The 15,288-nt window shown below is 38.3% G+C and overlaps 1 protein-coding gene across 1 annotated transcript in view; it reads right to left on the reverse strand.

Moving 5' to 3' along the window:
- Window positions 1–417: 417 nt before the first annotated feature.
- Window positions 418–15,288, reverse strand: part of spcs3 (signal peptidase complex subunit 3) — a 19,630-nt gene continuing 4,759 nt past the window's right edge. The window contains exons 3-5 of the mRNA XM_086034014.1: window positions 10,105–10,181; window positions 2,610–2,725; window positions 418–680 (exon numbers count right to left, since the gene is read on the reverse strand). Of these exons, the coding sequence (XP_085890140.1) occupies window positions 548–680; window positions 2,610–2,725; window positions 10,105–10,181 (326 nt within the window). The 3' untranslated portion in view covers window positions 418–547. The remainder of the gene's footprint in view (window positions 681–2,609; window positions 2,726–10,104; window positions 10,182–15,288) is intronic.

A 15,288-nucleotide genomic window follows, 5' to 3' on the forward strand; every position in this document is an offset into this window, starting at 1 on the left:
CGACCAAACAAGGATAGAACGGTAGGGGACGTGGCCATTTTCCTCATTAACAAGAGGTGTTTATTCAAGGAGTCACTTATTTCCTAATTTCTCCCAAATGTATTGATAAAATAGAAAATTACAACTCTTTTCATTTTCCTGATCAAAAAATATATAAAATGAACTTGTTAGTGAAAACATGGCCATCCATCCCTTTAATCTCAGCGAGACCAACCTGGTTAAATAAAAGTTCAATCGAAAAAATTAATGTAACTGAGACAAGTGTCATCAGTGTTATGTGTGCCTAGATAATACTATCAACCCTTTAACCCAATGAGACACAGTAAAAAGTATTATTACATGACCATTTTTCAATTTTTCTTAAAACAAAGCGTGTATCCTTAGTCTGTGTCAGAGAACTTAAAAAAGGATCCAAACTTTTCCAGACTCCTATTTTATTCCTCACCAAAAGTTACATAACAAATGAACAATATGGCTGAACTTCGCTTGTAAAAAGCTTGTGAGTGGAGAATGTGCTGTAAATTATAAACAATAATTCTGTTTCACTCTAATAGCTCTTTGGAGTCTCATATTTATCAGGAAAGGGAAGACTGATGTATCCACTCCCAGCTACAAGCGGCAGTATTCCAGCGTTGGGAACGACATTCCACGACAGCGTCAGAGTGATGTTCTTGTTGGCCCTGGATGACAGATAAAGTCATGGCAGTTATCGACTGCGACACAAAGCACACAACTCATGATGACGTGTCAGTTGATACTAGGGTTGTCACGATACTAAAATTTCAAACTCGATATCAATACCCAGAAAAATACTTGATACCATTTCTTTGTCACGGGGATAAAAAACTGACACATACTTTAAAACGTCATAAAAAATATATATTTTTAACATGAACAAGAATGGCTGGTTGGCCCTCTTGCCGCGGGCTGCACTGGCCATACTCAGCAGCAGTAAAACATAGAACTGCCAGCGGGGTCGCTGTGAGTGCTCTCCTGCAGGGCTGCCACAAACGATTATTTTGCTCGTCGACTAATCACCAACAGTAGTCCCGATTAGTTGACTGCTCTGATCATATGTACATCACGGCATAATCACACCAGCAAGCGGGTGCTATTATATGACCATCGGTAGCTTGCGGCTTGAATTCTTTAAAGTGGAAGTCAACGCAACAATTTTTTTTTCAAGAATATTTTCTATGAAAGCTCACTAGTTGAAACAGTGCATTCTGATAAATATTGGGTTTGTGCAGTAAGTGTTAAGCCACTCGTTTTTAGCCATCTCTGGGGGCGGCCATTTTTTCTTCTGTCGACTGAACTTGACATAACAACTGCTCACAACGACCAATCACGGCTCAGATTCAGAAAACAGGTCAGCCGTGATTGGTCGTTGTGAGCAGTTGTGATTTTCAGTCGACAGAAGACAAAATGGCCGCCCCCAGAGATGGCTAAAAACGAGTGGATTAACACTTAGAAGACAAAATGGCCGCCCCCAGAGATGGCTAAAAACGAGTGAATTTTGCTGCTTAACTTATATTCCACAAATGCAAAAATTAATCAGAATGCCGTGTTTCAACTAATGGGCCTGCTGGGAACATATTCTTGAAAAAAATATGTTTGGGTTGACTTCCGCTTTAAATCCACGCCTCTGAGACTGTGAGTTGTTATAAATGGCAGTGGTGGTGTAACAACAGAAGTAATGGTGTGTGTGTTCAATGTTGTGTTATTGTGGTTTTAATGATTCCATAATTTTTTCCCTCACAATTGATTACATAATTTGTTTCCCCCTTGGTTAGTCTTAAAATAAGTAACTATTACTGACTACCAAATTATTTTCTTCCTCAGGTTTCTTAAGTGTTTCTTAAAGCCACAAAGTTGCCATTTGAAATGACTTTAGTTTTGTGTTATGTCTGTGATCTGCTTTTTTTCACGTACAAAATTAAACACGTGGATAGACAACCTCCAAGACTGTCCATCCGTCCATTATCGATACCGCTTATCCTTACAAGGGTCGCGGGCGTGCTGGAGCCTATCCCAGCTGACATCGGGCAGTAGGCGGGGGACATCCTGAACCGGTTGCCAGCCAATCGCAGGGCACACAGAGACAAACAAACATTCGCACTCACAGTCACACCTAGTGCCAATTTCGAGTGTCCAATCAACCTACCATGCATGTTTTTGGAATGTGGGAGGAAACCGGAGTGCCCGGAGAAAACCCACGCAGGCACGGGAAGAACATGCAAACTCCACACAGGGAGGCCGGAGCCGGGATCGAACCCATGACCTCTTAACTGTGCGGCGGACGTGTTAACCAGTCGACCACCATGCCACCCTCTCCAAGACTGTTGATTCCATATTTTTTCCCCAGGAGTTTTAAGTTCAAGTTATTACTGTGACCAATGTGGGTTTTTCTTTCATTAACAGAGAGGCGCCAACAATTTTGCCCACTTGTGTAGATTACGTACAAAAGTATAAATACGTTATGTGTTGACCTCATAGCACACAGTGGAAAATCATCATAGTTTTTGCAAGATTAGTCTACCGGTAAATCTATTTCCATCAAAAATCTTAGGCTCAGCCTTTTTCAACCACCAGCAACATGTATGCCTTACCTGAGACCATTTCCATCATCAAAGAAAAAGTATTTGGATTTTGTCTCCCTGAGGTTCAGTTTGTTGCTTTCACCTCGGAGGACAATCTTATCCCAGAGCACCACCTGGTTCAAAGACTGACACACAAACACACACACATTTTATATTACAACTTGTATACTGTTTTGGGCAGGTACAAGGGTAGTAAGGGAATCACCAAGAGAGGTACTAACCCTCATACAATGTGTGGCAAAATGTCCACAATTCAATAAATTATCATTTTCATAGTCCAGTATTTCATGAAACAAACATTCTCCTCAATACATAAAGTAATTAAAAAAAAATACATTTTTGTAAATATATATTTTTTTTCTAATACTGGGTTATGATCATGCTAATAACATAACTGATAGGCATTTTTGCAACATCTACATTGGACTATACAGGAGTCATTTTCTGCAAAAATCTGTCTTTGGTTAAAAAAAAAAGAAAAAAAAAGAAAAGAGTTAGACAGTTATGTTATTAGAATGACGATATAAAGGTTTTGGTCTGGTTCTCTAAAGGCGCACCAGAGATTATTGCTTGATGATCATTTTGTCCCCGATTCAAGACAAGCATGTGTCAGCCGCTTTCTTTTTTTTTTTATGTTTTATGGAGCTCCTAAAGTGACACAGAAGAAGAAAAAAAAAAACCTTTGCGTTCCCTTGCAAAAAAAACCCGTACAATCTTTGCAATCCCTTGTTGCAACGGAACACAGTTTTTGCGAGGGAACACAATCTTTGCTGGGGAGCACAAAGTTTATAGGTGAGGGAACGTAAACACTGCGAAGTAACGCACATTTTTTTGCAAGGGAACGCAACGTTTTTTTCCTTTCTTTTCATGTTTACAAAGGTTTTAGGGGCTTTGTACTCTTTGTTCGTTATAGTGTTTAAGTGTTGAATCATCCAACTTAATTCTTAGATTTGTTATTGTTTGTTTGTTTGTTATTTAAGGATTACATCCGTATTGTCAAAGTCTGTTAACAGTATTTCTGTCAAATGCTCGATGGTAAGGGTGTGTGTTATAAGATTTTGTTGTTCCCAAAGTGAAGCAGTTAGCTGAGCTATTTTCCTCTTTCAAAGTGCACTGCCAGCCAGAGGTGGGCATTCCGTCAGACTGATGCAGCGGTGTCAAACTCATTTCACATTGTGGGCCACATAAGGCCTCGGTAGATGTCAAGTGGGCCGGACCATTAAAATGATACCATACTCTGCTATAAATAACCAAAATATCATATTTTCCACTGTTTTGGCACAAAAACATTAGGAAAATGTTTACATTTAATGAAGATTCCTTTTACAAAACATTTCATGAAACACCTTCGATTTCCTTAGACAAATGTGTAATTTACTTTTATCATTCACATATATGCATTGAAACTGATCCCACTGATTGTACAAAGGCACAAAACATTTAACAAGTAATTGGTATTGAAAAATATAGTCATGAACTTTAAGATTAAACGAGATTGATAAAGGGACTTTTTAAACCATTTACACGTGCATATAAAATCTAAATTTAATCCCTGTCGACACCTTACAAACTAAAAAGAATAATATTAAATGTGTAAACAAGAAAGTAATGCTGCTCGATTAAGCGATTTTGAACCGAAACCGAATTTTCTGGTTTTTCTAATCAGTGATTTATGTTTAAGTAAGACCAGGGAGAAAGGTGAAAGGCTAGTCACTTGCTGGTTGGCAAAATGACTTGCTGACAGACTGTTTGGTTTACAGACTTGACTGTCTACCTTCTCGAAGAGTCTCATAGTGGCGTTGAATATTATATTCCTATTATAATACCGAAACATGTTGCAAACACACAAATCACAAAGGTTTTCTGGGCATTTCTATAAATAAATAGGACATGGTCCATTTTTCATTGAAAATTACACACTCCATATCTACCTTTCCCCGTTTGGATAATGACATTTTGGTTAATGAGGGCGTAGGGGAGGGGTAGACACCAGCGTAGAACAACGTCGTAACAAGCAGCAGATGGCGCATTGATACCGTCTGCTGTGTTGGATCTGTCTCAGTGACAGACTGAGACTGCTGTCGTCTTCTTTTCTGATCAAAACAATGTTGTCTTCTACTCTGATCAAAACAGTGTGCCCCTAGCGGATAATTCACGAATTGCATCCTATTAAAAATATGAATTCTGTGTCTTTTTATGCATTCTTTTCCACATTTAAATGTCACTGATGGAATGGTCCGTCACAGACGGACGAGCGTTTTGCTGATTGACGGGAAAATAGAAACAAGGCGGACTAAGCACTGACGGAAGTGTTTTTTTGTCCATCAGTGTAATTGTCACTAACCGGGTCAAGTACAGGTGGAAAAGCTTTGCGCTTCCTGTACAGAAGGTGGCAGTATGCACCAAAGAGCTGTAATCCGCCCATGAACCTAGAATAAGAAGGAGAAACAGGAGGAGAAAAAAAATGGAGGAGGCTATTTATGATTTTACCATATTATTGCTATGTCTGACCATTACTTTATAAAATTTGATGTCTTGGCTCATTGCCATTGTCCTGACCACAATCATTGCAATAGAAGCTACACCACTAGTTCTTCAACTATCACTGCACTCTCTAAGATACTGCCTCTGGCACACAAATTATTTCAATGCTGGTCATTTAAATTCACCTCAACTCTGTAGCACCATAAGCACTTCTGTTAAGATAAAACCCACACACATCATGTAGGAAGCTGAAGCGCAAATGGCGTGCGACTAAAGTCGAGGTCTTCCCTCAGGCAAGGTGTGATAGCTTGCGGAAATACAATGAAGCTCTCATTTTAGCTAAAATTATTTATATCCAGAATAATCAGTCTCAATAATAACAACCCTAAATGTTAATGCAACAGGAGACGAACTTCCAATAGCTCGCCCCCATTCAGCTCACGGGATCATGCAATATTTTTCTCCGAAGATTCAGCTCATGAAGGACACCGTTCCTAAAACCCAGTCAAATCTCACGATTACTGATGTTAATAGGGGCAGTAAGGCTGATAATTGTCTGACAACCAACCATCTCACATTTTAAAAAAGCATCTCTCAAAAGCCTTACACAACTGGTGACTGCGGCAAAACAGACGACTTGCTTGCTCGAGCTGCTTCCTGGGAAACTTGTTAAAGAATTGTTGACCATTTAAGGACCTTCTATTTAAAAAATGTTATTAATTTATAACTCTCCTCTGGCACTGTACTCACATATCTGACCACTACCTATGACACCAAACCTTGACCCTGAGAGTCTGTAATTATAAGACAGTTTTAAATCTCCTGTTTATTGCAAAAACTCTTGAAAAAGTTGGAGCAGAGCAGCTTAATGATTACATGGCCGCTAACAATCGATTTGAACTACTTAAGTCATGATTTAGAGCCGACCACTCTACTGAGACAGCCTTGCTCAGGTGACTAATGATCTCCTAGCTATGGATTAGTTCATTGGGGAATTTAAAAAAAAAGGCTTACTAGCGCCCCCTAGAATTTTTTTAACAATGCAGCCCCAGTTGTACGTTTCACCTAGATCCATGAAAATTTGGTGGTATATGTAACAGCCCAAGACATACAAAAAGTCTGTTGGAGCCATATGCTAAGCCTAACAGGAAGTCCACGATTTTGAATTCGGCGTCACCTTCACTACAAAGGCTTCTGTAACTTGATCCACATTTTCACTTCTTAACAAAATTTCACATTTGATTAAAGTCCATGCCTAAAGACAGCTACAAATTTATTTTTATCGTACTGGTAGTGCCACCTACTGGATAAAGAAAATATATGTTTTTATTTTATTTTAATTTTCTCCAGATTGACCAGATTTCTCCAGGTTAACCAGATTGACCTCATATTTGCTTGGAAGAATGTTTAGGCCTGTATGATGTTGCAACACGAACTGTGAATTTTCACAAAAAGCTGTTGCCATGGCAACTCGCTATTCGCCACGAAAAAAACACTAGTTTTGGGGGTCTAAACATGCACAAAAACTCACGAAACTTTGCAAACACAGCAGGCCTGGCAACAGCATTAATATTTTATTAGGTTATTGTGCGAATTTTAAACAAATGGCTCAACACTGCCGCCTACAAATTTTTAGCGAAGCAGTCACATCTAACAGTCCAAGACCTACAAAAAGACTCTGAGTCACCACTCTAAAATCAAAAGGAAGTCAGCAATTTTTATTTTCCTTTCAAATTTTGCCTCATTTTTGGCCTTTTATATACTGTAGGTCATATTTTATCAAAATAGCTTTTAATCTGATGTACTTCATTTTCAAAAAATTCCAATTCCAATGTGCTAGTACCCCAATATTGCCAGGGCTGCGAGTACCCTTTATAGCTGCTCGCAGCTTGGGTTAATCATATTATTACTTGATTTTAGCACTGGTATTAAAGCACTTTCTTGGTTTAGTTATTACCTTTCAAAGAGGATGCACCATGTAAATCATGGCAATGTGACTTCTGAGCTTAGTAATGTTACATGTGGAGTACCACAGGGATTGGTACTTGGCCTCTATTGTTTAGCATCTACATGCTTCCGCTTATTGATATTATACGTAAATATAACATTAGTTTTCACTGTTATGCCGATGATACCCAATTACATATGCCTTTAAAAATAACCACACACAATTGCTGTAATATATAGACATGCCTGGCTGAGTTTAAACAATAGTTTCACAGTTTCACAAAAAACACTTCTATAAAAAGATGAAGTTGGATTCTGCTCTTTTGTGTTTTTACTGGAAAATTGATTTGCTCTACACCATGTTCCCAGTTCCACAAACTGTCAAGGCAGAAGACCGAATACTGATGCTGTTACCCAAAGTGATCCAGCAGAAAATCTCAGTGTTATACTTGACACAACACTCTTTTCAAATGCACATAAGAATATTACTAGAACTGCGTTGTTTTCACCACTGCAATATTGCTGCGATCCATTCAATTCTATCCGCTAGTGACGCAGAAATCACAATTCATACGTTTATGTCATTCCTCGATTATTGTAACGCATTGCTCTCTGCTCTTCCCATGTCTAGTATTACCTCATTCAATTTCAATTCAATGCCAGACAGTGTTGAAAAAATTGCCCTTGCCGGTGCCAGCAATTTTTGACCATTTTGACTCATTTTTGAAGGCCTATACAGAAAATTAAGTTCTGCAGCTATACAACCATGAAGAACACCAAAAGAAAGCTTTGATCCCCTTCTTTCATCATAAAAAGAAGTATCTTTCTACCCTTTACCATCCTTTAGTAAACAGTAGTCGAACATTGGTAGGTTTCTTAAAAATAGTAGTTTGCATGAAAGAGTCTGAGAAAAAGCGCTTTTTGTGAAAGGACGCAGTTCACTTCAATGCTGTATTTTTGCATTTGTGATACCTCACATCCCCTTTCATGGCCTCACAGAAAATGATCCCACTTCTGACACTGTTTGTCACATAACTGTAAGTAGTCCTCTCATTGGATTTGCCATTGAAAAAATAAAAAACAAAACAGTAATAACCAAATCCATTTGTCTCCATGTGAAAATGGCAGGAAAATCACAGGTATCAAATTAGCCAATTGTCTTTGTTTAGAGACAAGCGAATTAGTGACGCATGTTTATCCAAACAGGCCCATGTTTCACACTGAGTAAGTATCAATATGAAACATTATAAAATACTTTTTATTTGTGTTTAATTCCTATTCAAGACGTTATAATATAACATCATTCTTCAATGTTAAAAAAATGCTTATATAAACAATATAACACTTATTTTGTTTAAATATGCTTTTTTTCCACAATTTCAGCTACTGGTGTGCCGCGGGATGTTTTCAATTAAATAAATGTGCCTTGACTCAAAAAAGTTTGAAAAACACTGATCTAAACAATTCTTTACTACATCATAAAGAAAAATTGCGCTTTGATCGCAACAGTTTATCGCAAGATAAACACTGCACTGTGCGTGTTCATGTTGACCCTCTAAAAGTTGTGGTCATTTCTCTCCTATCTTACTGTACATTGACACTATCATTTTTCTGGGGAATTCTATTCAATTTTGCACACGTACGGTAGGGCTGCTCGATTGTGAAAAAAATATTAATCACGATTATTTTAGTAATTGTAATCACGATTATTCAAACGATCATTTTTTTGGGTAAAAAAACAATAAAATACTTAGATGGAAATCAACCCAAACACATTTTTTTTTAAGTATAAGTTCTCAGAAGGCCCACTATATGAAACACGGCATTCTGATTAATATTGCGTTTGTGGAATATGAGTAAAGAAGCAAAATCCACCCCTTTTTAGCCATCTCAGGGGGTGGCCCTTTTGTCACTTCTGTCGACTGAAAATGACATCACAACTGCTTAGGGCTCAGGTAACGACCAATCACGGCTCAGCTTGAGAAAACAGGTCAGCCGTGATTGGGCGTTACCTGAGCCCTGAGCAGTTGTGATGTCCATTTTCAGTTGACAGAAGTGACAAAAAAGCCGCCCCCACAGATTGCTAAAAACATGTGTATTAACTCTTATTCTACAAATACAATATTTATCAGAATGCCTTGTTTCAACTAGTGGACTTGCACAGAACATATTCTTGAAAAAAATGCGTTTGGGTTGACTTCATCTCTAAATTTAAAAAATATAAAGACAAATAAGTAAGTTCCTTTTGGACCAAACAAAATGTATAAAGTTAGTTACTATAAAAAAAAAAGGTGCAAATGTGTAAATTCAAGTATTATTTCCTTGTGTAAACATACATAGTGTGTTGGATATAAATGCATATTAATCATTGTTTTTTACGATTATGCCAATTTTGTAATCATGGAGTATAATAATCGTAATTGTAATTGACATTCGATTAATTGCAGAGCCCTAACGTATGGAGGTAACCACGATCGCGTGCACGTTACCTCATCCCTTTCCTTTTAAACTAAGACGACGATCGGATTGTTGATTGAAAAAAGTCTCTTGTAGAGCGGGAGTGCCAAGCTCGCCGCAGCTTCGCTGTTGTGAACACACACACGCACACACACACACGCGCTCCATATAAGGAAGTGGGCTGTCCCGACGGTTGAGTGGGTGAACGGCTGTTGTGAAATCTGGCCACTCCTGACATTTAGTGGTGATCTCTCATACTGAAAGAATTCCCAAAGCCTTGATACTTCCTGGGGACTAGGGCTAAGCCATTTTTAATAGTTTGATTAAAAATAAATAAAAACACACTGAAGACGTATTAATACGTCATGACATCCACAAACAAGGATTCTGCAGACGAATTTATATCATGGCATCAAAAGAGTTAAAAATCTGCAGGTGCAAAATGCTGAACAACATTCCCGTTTAAGTCTTACTCTACACAATACTTCTTTCTTTAACTTTGTCTCCAAAGTTAATTGTGATTGAAAAATAATACGGACATCCATATTAAAAGAAAACTATTTCACAAAGATGTGTACCGGTAAGATGGCATGTGCTTTTGTTGAAAATAACTTACATTGCTTTTTGTTGTGTACTCAGCAGACAAATAGAGAAAGAGCTGTTTTACATTCCAGTCAAATATTGGCTGCAAATGTACACAAGTTAAGAAAAAAACAATACTTCAGACCTGCAGGGTTAAAATCACTTATGTCATATTTAACTACACATGGATAACAGGACTGTGCTTTGCCTCATACACAGTACAAGAATACGAAAAATGCATTTTGACATGAAATCAATGTTACATTGCAAGACTAACAATATGCACAATATGCCATTAATGTACTGATGATGTTAGAAGAAAAATAATTATGAAGTACATCCTTTGTAAGTGAAATTATCTTTCAATTCTCAAGGATATGAAACATTGGCATTAAATTGTAGAACAATAAAATATGTTGGATCAGTAAAAACAATTACATTAAATAAAAGACTCAGGCTCTGTAATTTTTTTTTAACAACAACATTCAACAAGTATGGACAGAACACATACACCACATACAGGATCTGTAGTGGCAGCATAAAATGATGTCTTTTATTTCCCTGCTTTCCTCCTTCCTTCCTGAACAATTCATATTAATTTTCCTATTTTAAAAATTCTGTCAGGAACATTACAGCAGGACTGCATGCGGGAATGATTTACTTATTTAATTTGAATGCTGCAAGGAATACTGTAAATCACTTGCAGAATTGTTTACATGGCACTGACCTTTCAATGATGCACACTGCACACGTACATGTGCACATTTTTTATTTTTAAATAAATGCAGGACCCCAAACATTTTGGTGTTAAGGGTCATTTGCATGTGAAGGCATTTTCAAGGACCAAAATAAAAACAAATGATTAAAAATCTAACCTACCATAGCTACACTTCAACGAGCCGTGGTCGTTTGTATTCCAAAAAAATATGAATTACTATTATGACAATAACGACAGTACCGTGTCAGTGTATTCTATTCATCCATCGATTTTCCGAACCTGGTTGGTGAGCGTGCGATAAAGTTGATGTTAGTTGTAGTTTGTGCATTATTGCACACCATAATCTGGCAATGATACTCCACTTTGTTCCGCGGTTTGCCGAAAGTACAGCTGCACTGAAGCATGGGGAATCAGGTTTCCGTGATCCCAAACTTGGCCATTTCCAGTCAGTTGTTGTTTTCTGTGCTATGGATCTGGCGTCGGAGGTTTGACAGCGGAGTTTGAGTGGTTAGCATTAACCTTTTCCTAGCCATAGTCCATCTTGGCAGCCCTGCTTGTGTTTATATTGCCTCCACTGACTACGGAACCTGCCTGACGCGACAACATTCCGCGTAGGTTGCGCTGGCCGCGCTCTGGTCAGGGATGTTGAAATTGGTCTACCTTCTCTCATGTTGATGATTTCGTTTCAGATGGTATATGCACTTTCTTCTTTCATTATTGGTTTAATTAAGAACAGATCTGAAATCTATTGTGTAAGTAAAATGCTGTTAATCTCAATGGATTGGTCTGTGTTTATTAAGTTAAATTGACTGGCATTTTCAGTTCAAAGAAAGAAAAATTACGTTTAAATAAAAGACATTCAAAATACTTGATTTTTCATGATTTTTTATTTTACAAAGGAATTGTAATCGTAATCGTAAAATCGTGTTTGAGAGAAATTAATCAGGATTTTCTTGTTAGGCAAAATCAAACAGCCCTACTACCTAGTTATTAACTTGATTATAACTAGTTAGCTAGCCAGTCACTAGTTAACTCTATTTTGCTATTAACTACTTGTCTTTGTTACAACTAGCTAGTATCTATCTTTCTTATATTAGGCAGCTAGTCTGTAGTTAACTTCATTATAGCCAGCTTGCTATAAAATAGTCATCTTTGTTATTATTACTGTAATTACTAGTTAGTTACTAGTCAGATTCATTAGGTTCTAACTAGCTATTCCCCGTTGGCTTGTTGGCTGGTGTCCATTTAGGAGGTCAAGTATGTGTAAAAGCAACTGCAAACAGACCGCCACAGGTGGATGATGTGAAGATGGCCAGGGACATCAAAGATCTTTGAAGTGGGCACTTGGAAATTTCCTGCCACCTGATCTGTGTGTGCCCCTCCTCACCCCACCCTCCATAGCTGTGCTGCGGCAGTGGGTTTATTTTAAAAACACAAAAATGATGATCATAGAATATGTTCAATGAACGGATTTCTTCAGTTATTCAGAGGATTTGATCCATCTTGTCATATTAATGAAGGAATTATGAGTATATCCACCACGCATGTCCACGGTGCTCAAAATACATCTGCTTGCAACTAGATGAAATTCCCCAAAATCGCATTACATTACCTGCATCAATAGAGATCTACTTGTCTTGTATCTGGTTTATTCTTGTGTTCTCGTGTCGTTCATGTTATGGTCAGTTAGGGCTATTGCTCGTCATCATGCCATGCAATGAGTGGCCTGCGTGCTCATGTATGCGCTCATATTCTGAGACAATTTGTTGTTTTGCGGCTTAAAACGCCTTGTGAGTGTGTGAGGGAGGAGCAGAGAGAGTGCTGTTATGTCTATGCTCGTATGACAAGAAAGTGTTGTGAGTAGGGCTGAACGATGTATCGTTTTGGGACCGAAATTGCGATATCAGACAACGCGATTTCGAGATCGCCAAAGATTCAGTTTCTTTAAAGGGAACTTATCCCAGACGCTCACCATTAGTGGCATGCTACTGTGGGCAGATCCAGCGGCGAAATGGTAAAAAAACAAAAAACAAAAAAAAAACGTTGTCCTACTAGACGCTGTCGTCCACGGCTGCTTGAATGCTAGGCGCTAAGCTAGCTTGCCCTGTAGCAGCACGGTCTTTAGTTATACTATATGTAAGTCTGTGCAAAGTAGCAACAAGCTGCGTGCTGCACATCATCTCTTCCGTTGTGACAAATAAACGACCCCGCTAACAGGTAGCGTTTTCACCGCGGAGGCGAACGAGGGACAGCTAAGTGTGCTAACCGCTAAAGTGAAATGCAGAGTTGAAAATAGCAAAATAAGTGCTTAGGTGTACATTAGACTTTTTACTGAAGCCTGACTAGAACTGCGCAAGGGAGGAGGTCCAGCAGTTAGGAACAGAAATGTTGTATTACAATCAACACGTATCTTGACAAAAAATATGGCGAGGGCTACATTAGCAATTTCGCACACGCCCTAACACCGGCCGGAACTCGCCGACAGCTTAAATAACCCAATCACAAATATTCTCATCGTGATTTTTACACTCATCATTACTGTTAGGATCAAAAGATTCAAATAATACCATGATATGTATTTCAAGCCATAAATCTAAGCCCTCAGTTTGAAGCAGTTCGGTCTCTGGCAAAAATATGGGAAAAATATCGACTTATGTACAAAGAACATGTACATTAGTACAAAATGTAAGACATTTGGGGTTCTTTTTTTTCTTCCATATACCCAATTGCACATACATGCATATTTATACTTGACGGCAAGTAGTACAGTAATGCTTGAACCATTTTTAAAAACTTGAAAAAGGACTGCCTCCCTCACAAAATCCCTTTAGTGTCCTTGCATTATTAGAGTAATAGCTTTGAATGTTTTTGATGGTATAATGGCATTTTGTGTCACGTTTGTAAATGTTACTGTACATTGTGACTATTGCACTGAAGCTTGATTTCATGAAAACCGTAAATTAAATCGAAATCGCAATATCAGTCAGAAAAATCGCAATACAATTCTTTCCTAAAATTGGTCAGCCCGAGTTGTGAGGTTAGTTATTGTAGGCTGGAAGAGGTTTGGTACGTTAACGCTGGTCAATCATGTGAGATTGGCTGCTGAAAAGTGGATGCTAGTTCAAAAAAAGGTTGGGTACCCCAGATCGGAATGATATCGGTTTATATCGTAAGAGAGAGACTGGGACCCCAAGTAAACTTAACACGCAGAATTTCCTCTCTGTAATATTTTCAATTTATGCGTAACAGTGGATGACAGAGCAACTGGATAATAAGGAGTGACAATCTCTGATGTCTTCTGCAGCCTCAAACACTAAAAACTCCCACTTTCAGCGGGGATTCAATTCTCCAACTCTGCTTCTGGTTCCACTGAAGCCATTTAAAAATATGTTAACATTACAAAGCACCAAGAGCAGGTTTATGCTGATTGGTGTGACCTGGTCATGTGTAGCATGCTGCCTCTAATTTATGAGCTTTATAAGGTCTGATGATCCACTTTTAAGTTCTTTGTTGTGTTGGCGGTATAGTTTGGGTCATTGTCTTGTTGCATGATGAAGCGTCTCAAATTAGTTTGGATTCGGTTTTCTGTAAATTGCTAGACTTAATGATTTTGTAGACTTCAGAATTCCATCTGCTGCTACAACATGACATGATCAATAAATGTGAGCCCGTTCCAGAAGCAGCTTTGCAAGCCCAAGCCATGGCATTACAGTAACTCAAAGATGCTTCACAGATGAGATTGGGTGTTTTGGATCATAAGCAGATCATTTCTTTCTCCATACTTTGGCCTTTCCAACACTTTGGTAGATGTTGATCTTGATCTCATCAGTCCATAAAAGTTTGTTCAAAAATTCTTGTGGCTCAACATGTGTACTTCTTTGCAAAATCCAATCTGGCTTTCCATTTCTTTTGACTGATTAATGGCTTGCATCTTGTGGTATGGCCTGTTAGACTACGCATTTGGTGCTAAAAAGCACAGAAATTGCTCACAAGGTGAGATGAGCATAAAACTTTCCACAATAGTTCACACGGACCTACTTTACAATTTCAGAGCGGGGGCACTGAGATTTCAGTGTTGCATAGCATTCGGCAAAGCATTTTCCTGAGCAACCAACAACAGCGATGCAGTTTCTGAACTACTATCAGGTGCTATGTTTTTTTTTTTTTTGACTCGTTCTAAAAATATGTAGCACTGCATTTGAAGATCATATACAAGAAATATGGTCCATAAAAATTATCAAGTGCCCTTTGCAAAGTTGAGGACAGACTGTGCCAATCGGATGGTAATCGTCACGTTTTTCTCCTATCATGTGCTCAAATCCATTGTGCAGTTGTATGATGCGAACATACCAAGTAGATAGACTGTCAATCAACTTTCTATCTCTGGTTACTTCACGAACCTCAAGACCTACATAGACAGCAGCGTTTGTCGATCTTTGCTCTGATATACTTGTGGAATTATCACAGAATCCCTGTGTCTCTTGATGCTGTTGTACACCA

The sequence above is a fragment of the Filicampus tigris genome, chromosome 6, assembly GCF_054856515.1.
Source record: "Filicampus tigris isolate MCC_2025a chromosome 6, RoL_Ftig_1.0, whole genome shotgun sequence".
Taxonomy (NCBI): Eukaryota; Metazoa; Chordata; class Actinopteri; order Syngnathiformes; family Syngnathidae; genus Filicampus; species Filicampus tigris.